The sequence below is a fragment of the Canis lupus genome, chromosome 18 (assembly GCF_011100685.1).
Source record: "Canis lupus familiaris isolate Mischka breed German Shepherd chromosome 18, alternate assembly UU_Cfam_GSD_1.0, whole genome shotgun sequence".
Taxonomy (NCBI): Eukaryota; Metazoa; Chordata; class Mammalia; order Carnivora; family Canidae; genus Canis; species Canis lupus.
In genome coordinates, this window is record NC_049239.1 from 52,903,759 (window position 1) to 52,918,230 (window position 14,472).

At 56.8% G+C, this 14,472-nt stretch overlaps 1 protein-coding gene across 1 annotated transcript; it reads left to right on the forward strand.

Moving 5' to 3' along the window:
• The first annotated feature begins 925 nt into the window (after positions 1 to 925).
• On the forward strand, positions 926 to 13,176 carry PYGM (glycogen phosphorylase, muscle associated). Its single transcript, XM_038564077.1, has 20 exons — positions 926 to 1,168; positions 2,200 to 2,301; positions 2,410 to 2,488; positions 2,576 to 2,679; positions 3,045 to 3,176; positions 4,626 to 4,737; positions 4,827 to 4,909; positions 5,454 to 5,597; positions 5,936 to 6,028; positions 6,265 to 6,411; positions 6,565 to 6,728; positions 7,031 to 7,145; positions 7,691 to 7,792; positions 8,112 to 8,259; positions 8,566 to 8,624; positions 8,752 to 8,893; positions 9,344 to 9,551; positions 12,218 to 12,352; positions 12,573 to 12,639; positions 12,755 to 13,176. The coding sequence occupies exons 1-20, from the start codon at positions 926 to 928 to the stop codon at positions 12,902 to 12,904; spliced, it is 2,529 nt and encodes an 842-aa protein (XP_038420005.1). The 3' UTR covers positions 12,905 to 13,176.
• Positions 13,177 to 14,472: the final 1,296 nt, after the last annotated feature.

Here is a 14,472-nt window from a genome sequence, read left to right on the forward strand (position 1 = left end):
ACAACGGGGGGGGGGGGGGGGGGGGGGGACCAGAGTGGCTCAGCTTGGGTGGAGGTGGGGTGGGAGCAGCGACCTGCCTCAAGCGACCTCCTCCATCCCACCCCCTGGAACCCAGAGTCCTGGTCCCCCTTCTCTGACACCAGGGTCCTTTGCTAGCTACATCTGTTCAGGGCACCCTCACAGCTCCTGGCCCTTCAGCCTGCATGGGGGTGTCCTGACCCCTGTTGCCACCACATAAGCCTGTGACCACCAGACCTGGGCACAGACACCCCTCCCTCCCCACCCCCATGTCAGGCTCTACCACGGAAGCCTGACCAGAGGTCTTCCAGCTTGTGGGCAAATGTCTAAAACAGAAGCCAAGCTGCTCTGACGAAGGCTGAGCCTCCGGACACCTGTCCTCCCGACAGCCCTCCCTAGCTTCCGCAGGAGCGCTGACCGGCCCAAAATCTGGCCCCACCCCTTCATCCTCGAGCCAGGAGAAGGGCCCAGATCAGAGCGACGGCTCAGCCAAGGCCCAGCCCGCCAGCTCCAGTCCAGCCCTAGGCCTCTCAGGCAGCGCTGCTGTGTCTCATCTCTGACTCTGCGAAAGGCCGAGGCGGGCACAGAAGACCCCAGCATGCGGGTGAGGTCTGGAAGAAGTGGGTCAGCGCAGGGCTGTGAATGAGCCAGGCCAGGCCTGCTCTCCCTGCCCCTCTCCCCTCTCCTCCCCTGGCCACCAAAATAGCTCACTAAGCAGTCAGGCCAACACCCTCCCCTTGCAGGGGGAGGCGGAGCAAGCTGCCCAGAGCCAGGCTTTAAAACCCCCTGGGCTGCCGGCGAGCTCCACTCCCTGGCAGGAGGCAGTGCCTTGGGCACCCGGTCCACCCATCCATCCACCCATCTGTCCGTCTGTCTGTCCGTGCCTCCAGCCTGCCCTCCTGCAGCCATGTCCCGGCCACTGTCAGACCAGGAGAAGAGAAAGCAGATCAGTGTGCGTGGCCTAGCAGGTGTGGAGAATGTGACGGAGCTCAAGAAGAACTTCAACCGACACCTGCATTTCACACTCGTCAAAGACCGCAATGTGGCCACCCCAAGAGACTACTACTTTGCGCTGGCCCACACTGTTCGTGACCACCTCGTGGGCCGCTGGATCCGCACGCAGCAGCACTACTACGAAAAGGACCCCAAGGTGCTGCTTGGAGTGTCCTGGGTGGGAAAGGGGTCAGGATAGGGGGGTCCCCAAGAGGGCCAGATTGTAAGTGGCAGCCCTTTGTAGGGTCAGGGTTTTCTGCGGGCAAAATCAAGGGTTCCTTCCAGGGACGGAGGTTGGAGGAACAGGGGCACCAAGAGTTGCTGGTGCCAAGACGACTCAGGTAGAGAAACCTGGGGTGGGGGCAGGTGTGTATGTTGGGGGCTCGGATCAGGTGGGCTGGTTGCAAAGGCTTGGTGCCCATTCAGGAAGTGGAGGGGCTTCTGGTGGTTGGGAAGACCCCCGGGCCTGGGTTGGACCTGAAGTGGAAGGACGGGTCATCAAATGTGCATGCGGTGTGTCTGTACCACCGGTGGTGCTGGACAGCTGGGGTAGGGGGATCAAGTGTCTGTTGGGGTCATGGTAAATGTCAGCAACCTGACACTCTCGGGCGGGGGGAGGGGCCAGCAAGTGGGCCAGGGAGGCGACCTGGGAAATGGGGAGACCAGGTACCCTCAGCATCCCGGATTCTGGTATCTCTCTGCCCCTTCTTGGGGCTGAGGCTGGAGGACCAAGGGGAACTAACTGGGCACTGCAAGGACAGGAGGTGGCCAACTCTCCCCGTGACTCATGGTGACCTTGAGCAAATGACTGATTCCCCTGCACCTCAGGCTTTGCCCTCTGGGGGAGTACTTGGAGGTGCTTCTCTGGGTCCTGACTCCCCCATGGGCTGCCCGGAGGCTTATGTGCGATGGCAGGGGTTTTCAGCTCTCCTAAGCACCCCAGTCCCCAAGGTAGATATGGGAGCCCCATTTTGCAAATGAGGACATTGAGGCTCAGAGAAGAAAAGCGATGTATCTAAAGTCAGAGGCAATGCTAGACCAGAACCTTCCCGATGGTTCCAGAAGCCTGTGATGAGGAGAAAATAAATGGAGATAGGGCTGGCAGGAGTGGGACAGGAGGTGTGAGAGGCCTGGCTAAATGCTGCTAGGCAGCCCTGACTCCTGCCCTGCACCTGTCTCTCTGGGCAGAGGATCTACTACCTGTCTCTGGAGTTCTACATGGGACGGACACTACAAAACACCATGGTGAACCTGGCCTTGGAGAATGCCTGTGACGAGGCCACCTACCAGGTGCGGAGGGGGACGGGAGTGGGGGTGAGAGCGGGGCAAGCCTGAGTAATTGGGGGATACACCTGCTGGCCTTTGGCCTTGACCACTGCCACCCCCTGCCCCCTCCAGCTGGGCCTGGACATGGAGGAGCTGGAGGAGATTGAGGAGGATGCAGGGCTGGGCAACGGGGGCCTGGGTCGGCTGGCTGGTAAGTGTGCAGGGTGGCAGGGGTGGGGTGGGCAGAAGGGTTCCTTCTTGCCAGGCCCCTGACACCCACCTCTCTGGAAACCCCTAGCATGCTTTCTGGACTCCATGGCAACACTAGGCCTGGCTGCCTATGGCTACGGGATCCGCTATGAGTTTGGGATTTTTAACCAGAAGATCTGTGGGGGCTGGCAGGTGAGCAGCCTTGGGCCCTGGTCTGGTGGGGACCCAGGCCTGATGGAGAGAAACCCCATTGGATCATCCATCTCTGGATAGATCCAGAACCAGCCTCAGCTTTGACAGAAAGCATCTTTGTCTCTTCCCCCTGACCCCAAAGACTTCTGGTCACTCTTGGAATGGGTGGTCCATGCCTGAGGGACTTCTCAGGCTCCCATTACACACACCCTGTCCCATCAGATATCCTACCAGGCCAGGGGCCCACCCCAGGGCTCTAATTTGCACTCTATAGAGGGCACACTAGGGCTACTGCTCCTGCCCTACCCATTGCCCCTCTGGATCTGACGTTGCCTTCCTTTCTCCCCAACCTGCCTTGGGCTCAGATGGAGGAGGCTGATGACTGGCTTCGCTACGGAAACCCCTGGGAGAAGGCCCGACCTGAGTTCATGCTGCCTGTGCACTTCTATGGCCGAGTAGAACACACCAGCCAGGGGGCCAAGTGGGTGGACACACAGGTGAGGGAGTGGGGGCAGCTCCCAGTGAAAGGGTAGTGGGGAGGAGACTCTGGAAGAAAACAAGGAGATACAGAGAAAGAGCCTGGGGGCTACTGGACCCGGTGCGCTTTCCAATGGAGGACACTGAGGCTCAGAGAGGTTAAGTGGTCTACTCGAGGTCAAACAGCTGGAGCTAGGAGAGGCTGGAGACAGGGTCATAGAGGACCCAGGCCAAGCACAGAGCCCAGGAGGAGGAGAGAGTCTCTACCCTGCCCCCCCAGTGCCCTTCCCCTGGCCTGGCTCCTTTCCACCTCACAAGAGTCTTCCAAGAATAATCACGGTGACTTGACTCCCCAGCACATCTAAACTGGCAGCTCGATGGGAAACAAAGCAACAGCCCAGAAAGACAGGGAGAAAATGAGCACCATGAGAGAGGAATTGACTTGTTCAAGGTCACACAAGTTAGAGGGAGCCTAAAGCCAAACCAGGTGTCTGAATCCCAGCTCCATGAGTTCTTTCAGCTGTGGCTGGAGGTCATGAACCTCCAGGTGACTGCACGGAAATCTCTTGGCTTTCAGACGCGGGCATTTGTTCTGCTATCATCTGTGATAAGATTCAGCAGGGGCTCTGGCGGCCCACCTAGCTCTCTGCTCTTGGGCCAGTCCCTTCCCTCCTTGAACTGCAGCTTCCACTCTGTTCCAAGTACAGGCTCAGTTACTTAGTGCTGGGAAGGAAGGGTGCTGCCGCTGGGGGCCATGGATGTGCCCCCTGCCCTGTAGTGACAGGAACTGTCGGCAGCAGTTATTGAAGTTTGCCAATTGCGGGAGGTGGGGCCAGCATTAGTCATTGCTAATTAACCCCCTGGTCAACCAGGCAGAAGAAGCCCTTCGGACAAACTTGACATCTGTGTCCCCTTTAGCTGGGCCCCAGGCTCCCCCCAGCCCTCTCAGGAGCCCACAGCGTCCTCTACGTTGTGCTCAGGCCAGGTGGGCCTGCTCATCACCATCACTACAGGGTGACCACCAGCAGAGCCCCCCCTCTGTTCCTCACAAGCAGCCAGGCAAGGTGGGGTGGGCGGTGTGGGGAGTTCTGGTGGGGGATCCTCTCTATGATGAGGTCCAGAGACGTTGAGAGGTTTGCTCATGGTCACCCAGAGTTGGCACTAAAAGCTGAGGCAGGAGGATGCCTGGGTGGTTCAGCAGTTTAGAGCCTGCCTTCCGCCCAGAGCGTAATCCCAGGGTCCTGGGATCGAGTCCCGTGTCAGACTCCCTGCACGGGAGGCTCTCTGCCTGTGTCTCTGCCTCTCTCTGTATGTCTTTCATGAGTAAATAAATAAAATCTTAAAAAAAAAATACGGGACAGGGAGTTGGCAGGGCACAGGGACAAAGGCTGGGATTCAGCTCTCAGGGTGCCACGGGGTCATGGGGCAGACACCCAGCTCCTGACAGCACACTGGACGTCCCCCCGCAGGTGGTGCTGGCCATGCCTTATGATACCCCTGTGCCTGGCTATCGCAACAACATCGTCAACACCATGCGCCTGTGGTCGGCCAAGGCCCCCAATGACTTCAACCTCAAAGACTGTGAGTCCAGCCCTGGCCACTGGCAGCCCCACCCTCCCTGGCCTGCACTCAAGTCCGAGCCTGACACTGGCCCCACTTTCCCCCCTCAGTCAATGTTGGTGGCTACATCCAAGCTGTGCTGGACCGGAACCTGGCTGAGAACATCTCGCGTGTCCTGTACCCCAATGACAACGTACGTTGTCACCTCCTGGGCTGGGAACAGGAAGCCTGAGAGCCTGGGAGAGGGCAAAGGACTGGGAGGGATGGTCTCTGGTACCTAGTCACACTCAGGACAGTTTTGTTTTTGTTTTTGTTTTTTTTCTTAAGTTTGTTTGTTTATTTATTTTGGTAATCTCTACACCCAGAGTGGGGCTCTAACTCATGACCCAGAGATTAAGAGTCATGTGCTTTTCCAACTGAGCCAGTCAGGTGCCCCGCACCCAGGATATATGGTTGGCTCCTTTGTGTCCTGTTTTTCCTCTGAGTTCTTTAAGAGGATGCCTAAGTCCTGGGGACAGCAAGTTAGGGCAGGGCGCTTTGGAGGAGCTGTTGTTCCCTGGCAGTGCTGACAGTACCCCTGGTCCTTGTGTGCCCCCTTCCTAACACTATCCCCCGCTGCTACTTCTTGGTGGGGGAAAGACCCTGGGCAAAAGTCTCCTGGCCATACCCGCAGCAGCATTAGGCCACCCCCTACCACGACCTTGACTTGCTCAGCCTTGCGTTGAACTATTTCCCAGTTCTTTGAGGGGAAAGAGCTGCGTCTGAAGCAGGAGTACTTTGTGGTGGCCGCCACCCTCCAAGACATCATCCGCCGCTTCAAGTCTTCCAAGTTTGGCTGCCGTGACCCCGTGCGCACAAGCTTTGATGCCTTTCCAGATAAGGTACCAGGGTCCAGGGAGGGTCCCTCTCTACACCTCCCAGGATGTGTGGCATCGCCTCTCCCCTCCAGTCTCAGCTCACCCCACTCACTCTATAAATGAGGAGGTAGAGGCTGGAGGCTGGTGGTGTGTGAGGGTGACCTGCTCAGAAGCCTCAATCGATGGGCACATACCCTGGAACGTCACCCTCGTCCTGTCCACAACTCCTCCGATGAGGCCTACTACCCTTGGCTGAGCCCTGGAACCACATTGGCCCCTGGAGGGGGCTCCAAAGGGTCAGAGGACAGTGATCACAGCCGTGGTTTGGATCCCAGACTGACTCCCAGCCCCACTCTCCACAGGTGGCCATCCAGCTCAATGATACCCACCCGTCCTTGGCCATCCCTGAGCTGATGAGGATCCTGGTCGACCTGGAGCGGCTGGACTGGGACAAGGTGGGCTTCAGGACCCCTCCACCCCGCTTGACCCTCTCTGTCTCAGGGTTCCCTTCCTAGTCTGGGAAGCAGAAGTATGTGAGCGCAGCACCCATGGAACAGACAACAGTGCGAGGTCCAGGGGGCGAGTGTCCTAGAACCCACGGATGGGGCCCAGGCTCTGGGCTACACACCATGTATGGAGAGCCATCAGAGTTAGGCCTGGGGGTTCCTGACTCCCTAACCCTGCCTATCAGGCCTGGGATGTGACGGTCAGGACCTGCGCCTACACCAACCACACCGTCCTGCCCGAGGCCCTAGAGCGCTGGCCCGTGCATCTTATTGAGACTCTGCTGCCCCGACACCTCCAGATCATCTATGAGATCAACCAGCGCTTCCTTAACGTGAGTGAGAGAGGCCTGGGCTGGGGGACGGGGGAGTGCTGCGGAAGGCAGGTGCAGCGCAGCCTGAGACTCCGTGGGCAGGGCCCTGGGGGTATGGGGCTGGGGACCTGGGTTCCTGAGTCTGCGCCTGAGCTCTGGGCTCTCCCTACACAGCGGGTGGCAGCTGCTTTCCCAGGGGATGTAGACCGGCTGCGGCGCATGTCGCTGGTGGAAGAGGGCGCGGTGAAGCGCATCAACATGGCTCACCTGTGCATTGCGGGCTCACATGCTGTCAACGGCGTGGCTCGAATCCACTCGGAGATCCTCAAGAAAACCATGTGAGCCCTCTCCCTCCCGCTGGCTCCTCCCCTGATGACCCCCGTTCCTCCCGCTGGCCCCGCCCTCCCTCCGGGGAGGGGTCCTCATTACTTGACCCCCAGCTGGCCCTTCCCACAGGTAGCAGGCATTTATGTGTCATGGCCCAGATGTCCAGGACAGTCTTGTCCCCAGATGACCCCTTCTCACCTACAGCCACCCCCTCACCTCCGGGCCCCTCTCTGCAAGAAACCAGAGCGGGGCTTCCGGGACTAGGTGTTCCTTCCGCGGGGATGAGTAGTGACTCTCCAACCTAATCCCGCAGCTTCAAGGACTTCTACGAGCTGGAGCCTCATAAATTCCAGAACAAGACCAACGGCATCACCCCTCGTCGCTGGCTAGTTCTGTGTAACCCTGGACTGGCAGAAGTCATTGCTGAGGTGAGAGGTCACTGTATGGCCAGTAGGTGTCAACATGGGTCACTACGGGGATCAGCAGTGTAAGGACATATAGGTGGGTTATTATAGGGGGCCCGCCAGGAGGGCTGAAATCCATCCTGCACTGCGTTCCCCAAGCCTTGCATGTGCCTGGAGGAAGGGAACCATTTTCTCGTATGCATGAGGATGCTCTGTGGGCTTGTGGAGGCCAACCAGGTGGGAATTCACAGTCCAATGGAGAGGGTCACCAACAGGTCACATCTGAAGTGAGACTGGCAAGGGGCATGGATTGTGAGCAGGGCCTCAAGGTCATTGCATGTCTGAGGAGAAGGCCAGGAGAAAGGCCCCCTGGGGTCAGGGCGGGTCAGCCATCAGAGTCCCAGGTCTGAAGGGAAAATGCAGTGCCCCGCACACACTGCATCCCTGCTTGGAGGCTGGAAAAGGAGGGGGTGTCTGCAGGGACTGGGCTTGGCTGAGCTGGAAAGGGACCCCTCCGGGAGGGAGAACCAAAAAGGGGCACAGGCTTGACTGTGAGCCATCTCCCACAGCGCATTGGGGAGGACTACATCTCAGACCTGGACCAGCTGCGCAAACTGCTCTCCTTCGTGGATGACGAAGCCTTTATCCGGGATGTGGCCAAAGTGAAGCAGGTAGGCAGTGCTATGACCTGGGACACTTGTGCCAGGGTGGGAAGGAGTGGGCCAGAGGTGCTGGGTGCCCGGGTCGGGAATGGCCGAGGGAGCTTGACTCTCCCTCAGCCTTAGGCCCCTGATGGAGTTGCCTGGAGTCCATGGTGAGAGCGCATCATTTGACTCCACCGGAAGAGTGCTAACATTGATTAGCAATGTCTGCTCTGGGCCCAGCGTGGAGAAAGGTGGCAAGTGAACCTCCCGTCGTCTACCTTTCTGGGCAAGAAATGGCACTGAGGCTAAGTCCTGTTGGTGAGCTCTTCCCCATCCCCACCTTCAGGAAAACAAGTTAAAGTTCGCTGCCTACCTAGAGAGGGAATACAAAGTCCATATCAACCCCAACTCGCTCTTCGACATCCAGGTGAAGCGAATTCATGAATATAAACGCCAGCTCCTCAACTGCCTCCACATCATCACCCTGTACAATCGTGAGTGGCGGGGTTTCACTCTGGCTCTCAGGGCTCCCCTCTGTACACCTGTTGGTGTACTACATACTTCCAATTCAGTGTCTCTCTTTTGGCTTTGGGCCAACTCTTGGGACATAGATTATCTCCATTTCATAGACGGGCAAATGGAGGCTCAGAGAGGGGGAAATGAGAGATTGGAGGTTACATAGCCAGTGGCTGTCCAAATCAGGTCTATTATCTCTCAGCCAGGGCCCTGGCTGGATGCATGCTGTCAGGAGGTATTGCCAAGAGGGAAAACCTGGCCCACTGTTCTGTGTTTCTCCACAGGCATCAAGCAGGAACCCAATAGGTTTGTCGTGCCCCGAACTGTGATGATTGGAGGGAAGGTGAGAAGTCAGGCCACAGACTGTGGCTCTGGTCCTTTGGCATCCAGGTTGAGGGTGGCCTGGCTGGGTTGCAGGATAGGGGCAGGATGCTGGGCTGTGCAGCTGACTCCAGACTGTGCCCCCACAGGCTGCCCCTGGATACCACATGGCCAAGATGATCATCAAACTCATCACAGCCATTGGGGATGTGGTTAACCACGACCCAGTGGTAGGAGACCGCCTCCGTGTGATCTTCCTGGAGAACTACCGAGTCTCGCTGGCAGAGAAAGGTGGGGTGCCACCAGAGGGAGGCTCTGAGGAGTTCAGCCAGGAAGGAATATCTGTCACCTGTTCCTTAGCATACTGGCACTTGGAAGAAAAATCTGGGAGAGGACAATCCTCAAATCACAAGGATGTCCCCCTCTGATGGTGTAATTTCAGGCAGTACAGAATGAAATTATAGAGAAGATTGAAATTAGTGGGAAGATTTGCCCTTCAAATCACACACACACAGTGGGGTGGAGGTGGGGAGAGAGTCCAGGTTAGATTTCAGGTGTTCAAGATCATTAAGCAGTTGGGGGAGGCTGGTGGTGAGATGGAGATTCAGTTGGTTACTTCTGGAGGGTGAGGGTGGAGGGGGCTCTGAATCTGCTATACCTATGGCCAGCCTAACTCCACAGTCCCTAGCTGGGGTGGGACTGTACCCGGAACTGAGCTTGTACCCTGTGGCTGCCCCACAGTGATCCCAGCTGCTGACCTCTCCGAGCAGATCTCCACAGCAGGCACGGAGGCCTCAGGCACTGGCAACATGAAGTTCATGCTCAATGGAGCTCTGACCATTGGCACCATGGACGGAGCCAATGTAGAGATGGCAGAGGAGGCGGGAGAAGAAAACTTCTTCATCTTCGGCATGCGGGTAGAGGACGTGGAAAAGCTTGACCAGAGAGGGTATGGGGGTCAAGGGCTCCAAAGTTCACAGTCCACGGGCAGGAGGCCCTGAGGTGTGGCTACTAGAGGGCAGGGCTCCCTGGAAAGGCTGGCCCAGGCTGCACAGCGTGTTAGTTTTGGCCACGAGGATTCTGGAGAACTTGGGAGGAGGGACTTATAACACAGAAGGCTAGTGGCAGGGGAAAAGAAGACACTTGGAACTGAAGGAAAAAGAAGAAATTATATCAATTCTAGGACATATTATTTCTGGCATTTCTGGCAGCTGTGGCAAAAAGAGAACTAGGAGTACAGTAAGAACAGCTGTGCTTATGGTCAGACGTGCAGTTCTTCAAAGTAGATATTTTCCTGGCATTACATTTTTTTAATTAAGATTTTATTATTTATTCATGAGAGACACACAGAGAAAGAGGCAGAGACACAGGCAGAGGGAGAAGCAGGCTCCATGCAGGGAGCCTGATGGGGGACTCGATCCCAGGACTCCAGGATCACGCCCTGGGCCGAAGGCAGATGCTCAACTGCTGAGCCCCCCCAAGTGTCCCAATATTTTTTTAAAAATAATTTTCCGCCTTGCTTGTAGTTCTCTCTTTTTTTTTTTTTAAAGACTTTTATTTATTTATTCATTAGAGACAGACAGACAGAGAGACAGAGAGAGAGAGGCAGAGACACAGGCAGAGGGAGAAGCAGGCTCCATGCAGGGAGTGTGACGTGGGACTTAATCCTGGATCTCCAGGATCTTATCCTGGGCTGAAGGCGGCGCTAAACAGCTGAGCCACCCAGGCTGCCCCATCCCAATATTTCTTAAAATTTATTTTAAAATATATTTTTTCCTTCTCATGAAAGCAATACGTGCTTCCTAATTAGAAAAATCCCAAATAACAAAATAAGTCATTCATAATCTCATCACCCATTTTTAAAGCCACAGCCCTTTTTCTACGAATTTACGTGTACATGTGTACATATATAGAAGTTGGGAATAATGCACATACAATTTTGAGGTCTTAACACAACTTTGGATCCTGATGTCATTAAATGGCCTTTAAAATATTTAACATGTTTGTATAGGGTTCTATCGTAATGGACATACTATAACTTATTTAAGCAGTTCCCTGGTGTTGGACCTTATGGTTGATTTCTGCTGTTTGTCAGTGTAAATATCACTGTGATGACCATCCTTTTATATCTACGTCCACATCTTTATTTCCTTTAGTTGATTATTAGAGGGGATATTTCTGCGCCCCAAAAAGTATGAATTTTTTTTTTTTTAAGCATGAGTTCTTAAGGCTCTTGATGCATGTTGCCAAATGCTTTCCAGAAAGTTGGTACCAGTTTACACTCCCACCTACTGCTTCTGAGAGCTGGCATTAAATATTGAAAGGAAATCCTCCTGTTGGGCTTGACTAGGAAGTTCAGACTTTGTCCTTTGGACAAGAGGGAGATAGGACATGTTTTGAGCAAGATCCAGCATGTTCAGAAGCAGGCTCCAGAAGGAGAGTCTGGGCTGCAAGGTGGAGACTGGACTATGTGTGTGTGTGTGTGGGGGGGTACAGGTGGGGGCCCAGGGTAGGGGCTGATACCAGAACGCAAAGAGAGTGGCCTGAGTGTCAGTGCTGGGGATGGGGGTCATGGATGTCCTCTGCCTCTCTGCCCCTTCCTGTCTATGAATCTGACCAACTGCACCCACTCCTTGACCTGGGCGGCCAGATGGAAGTGGGGAGGAAAGAAAAGAGATGAGACTGGCCTTGGGGAGGGCTTTGAACCCTGAGGGGTGACTCAGGGGTGCTTGCACTGGCTCAGAAAGTGGCACCCAGGGGGCAAGCTGGCACCGGGCCAGCAATAAGTGCGGTTGGACAGTGAGTTTAAGGAGCTTCCTGGAGGATTGGTCTGTTGGTTCCTCCTGGGGCCTGAAGGCAGATGGACTTGGGAGAGGGAATGGGAAAAGCCATTCAGGAAGGAAACACACCAGTTGGGAGAGGTGGTGGCATGTGAGAGGAAGAGCACTTGGTCTAGGGCCTTGGCTCTGCTGCTTCCCTTTCGTCCTCTCCAGGCCTCAAGCACATAAGGGGAATGAGAAGCTGAGCAGGGAGGGGATGCCTGAGTGGCTCAGGGGTTGAGCACCTGCCTTTGGCACAGCGTGTGGTCCTGGGTTCCTGGGTTCCAGTCCCACACTGGGCTCCTTGCATGGAGCCTGCTTCTCCGTCTGCCTGGGTCTCTGCCTCTCTCTCTCTCTCTCTCTGTGTGTCTCTCATGAATAAGTAAATAAAATCTTAAAAAAGAAAAAAAAAAAAGCTGAGCAGAAAAGGGAAGCAGCCTCTGGGGAAGGACCTCCCGAGGGGTTGTGGCCCCTCCAGGGAGGGCAGCAGCCCGCTGGGCCTGACTTTTAAAATTTTTTTATTTTTAAAGATTTTAGTTATTCATTCATGAGAGACACACACACAGAGGCAGAGACATAGGCAGAGGAAGAAGCAGACTCCCTGTGGGGAGCTTGATATGGGGCTCCATTCCAGGACTCCAGGGTCACGACCTGAGCCAAAGGCAGATGCTCAACCACTGAGCCACCAGGTGCCCTGGGCCTGGCTTTTGACCCTGGGACTTCGGATTTCTCTGATTTTCTCCGGAGAAGGAGCCAGGAAGTCCTTTTCATGGTGTGGACCCCTCTTCCCCCACAGGTACAATGCCCAGGAGTACTATGACCGAATTCCTGAGCTCCGGCAGATCATTGAGCAGCTGAGCAGCGGCTTCTTCTCCCCCAAACAGCCAGACTTGTTCAAGGACATTGTCAACATGCTCATGCATCATGACCGGTGAGCTGTCCGGCCAGGGAACTGTGCAGGTGGGACTGCTGGGCTGAACTGGGCTCAGGTGCTGCATGGGGAGACTGGGCAGGGGTCCTGGGCATTTGGGGCCAGGCTCCTTTGGAAGCATGGAAGCAGCTTCAGTCTCCTGGCTCCCAGAAGACCACCAGGACAGGACGGGCTCGGCCCTTGACCTTATGGAGCCTCCTCCCTCTCTATTCATCTCCAGGTTTAAAGTGTTTGCAGATTATGAAGAATACATTAAATGCCAGGAGAAAGTCAGTGCCTTGTACAAGGTGAGGCGTCCCGGGCCAGTGGTTGGCAAGGCTCTAGTGGTCCTGGCTGGGATGTGGTGGAAAGCGCAGATCCCACTGGCAGAATGAACCCAGAGCTCTCTTTTGGCCTGTTTAGAACCCAAGAGAGTGGACGAGGATGGTGATCCGGAACATAGCCACATCAGGCAAGTTCTCCAGCGACAGAACCATTGCCCAGTACGCCCGGGAGATCTGGGGCATAGAGCCTTCACGCAAGCGCCTGCCAGCCCCGGATGAGACCATCTGAGCCTCCAGACCAGACCCCAAACTAACCTCTGAGTTTGTTTGCAATCCGTTGTGCCAGCCCAGCGCCTCATCCACGGCGGGGTACTGGAGTTCCATCTCTCATCCTCTCCCTGGAACCCCCCACTTCCCCCCCCAGCCTCAAGATCCCAGTGTCCAGCGTGACTAAGGACACTGCTCCCATCCTGCCCTCTGGCTCCCCGCTCCCTCCTATTTATGGGTCTGACCAGCTGCACCCACTCCCCAATAAATTGATTCTCCTTGGGAGCCTCCTTACTCTTCTGTTGGGAAATATTTTTAGGTCTGGGCAGGCACAACAGCAGCTGCGCAGTCACCGTGCCTTACCCACCCCCACCCGCAGGTGCGTCCCCTCTGAAGGAGGGGGCAGCCCACAGGGGCGGGGCCCGAGATTCTCCAGCCTCCGTTCGGGCGTCACCCTCCACGCCTCTCTTCCCAGAGCTGTGTCCATACTAGGTCAGCGGCCTGCCAGGCTGGCCGAGGGCGGAGCGTCCTCCTGGGTGGGGCCCACCAGGCTGGGAGCTGGAACTTGGGCAGAGGCCTCCTGGGCTACAGAGGATCCACGCGGTCCCGGGCTGGACTTGGGAGGGGGAGGAGCCTGTGGGTGGTTGGCGCCTTCTTGGCTCCGCCCTTAGCCCCGCCCCACTGCGGCGTTTAAGGGTCTCTAAGCAGGTGGCTACGCTAGGTCTAAAGTGGTGCGGTGGGGGGGGGGGGTTAGGGCGGTGGACACTCACAGTCTAAGCTAGGCCGGAATTGCCCTCCCCCTCACTTTGGGGAAACTGAGGACCAGAAAGGGCCTGTTTCTAGGCTTCATATCACGAAGATTGAGGTGTGGGGGAGGTCCTGCTTCCCTGCCCTAAGGCAAGAAGGGGCAAGCCTCGAAAGGCACGTTTGAGGCCCGTGGTTTCATAGTGAGTGTATTTGAACATAAACGGCCGGAAATGGTTACCGGCTCCCCTAGGCTTGGCTTGTGGGGACCCCAACTGCCTGTGGCTGCCCCTCCCAAGTTCCTCCCCGCAGGAGGTGGGGGGGCTCTCACGCGGGTCTCCAGTCTCCAAGCTGCGCCGAACCCACGCCAGCTTGCAGCTGCCCCTTCCCATCTGGTCCCGCGGGGAGCCAGGCTTCCGGGGCCCGACCCTCCGGGGTGAACCCGAGCCCCCCGCCCCCATCCCCAGACATAGAGGCCCCGTGTTCAGGTCGCCGCGTTTTCTTTCCTACCTCCCACAGGCCCCTGTCCTCGAAATGTTCCTAGCCCCTCCTCCAGGCTGTCCCTAGGACCCGCTGCCCCTACCCCCCCGCCCCCCCCGCCTCATCTCTACCAGGTTATGCCCCTCGCGGCCCGCAGGAAGACGCTCGGGCCCGGGTCCGGTTAGCCCCGTGGGAACCGCTTGTCTCGAAAACAGGAACCAGGGCCGGGGGCTGGGCGGGGCGCCCCTTCCCCACCGCAGTCCGCTTCCTGCCCCTCCCGGCTTCCTCTGCCCAATACCAGGCAGGGCGGGGGGCAGAGGGGAGTCTGGGTGGAGGGGGAGAGGGCTCTCGGTTTAGTTGCCTCCC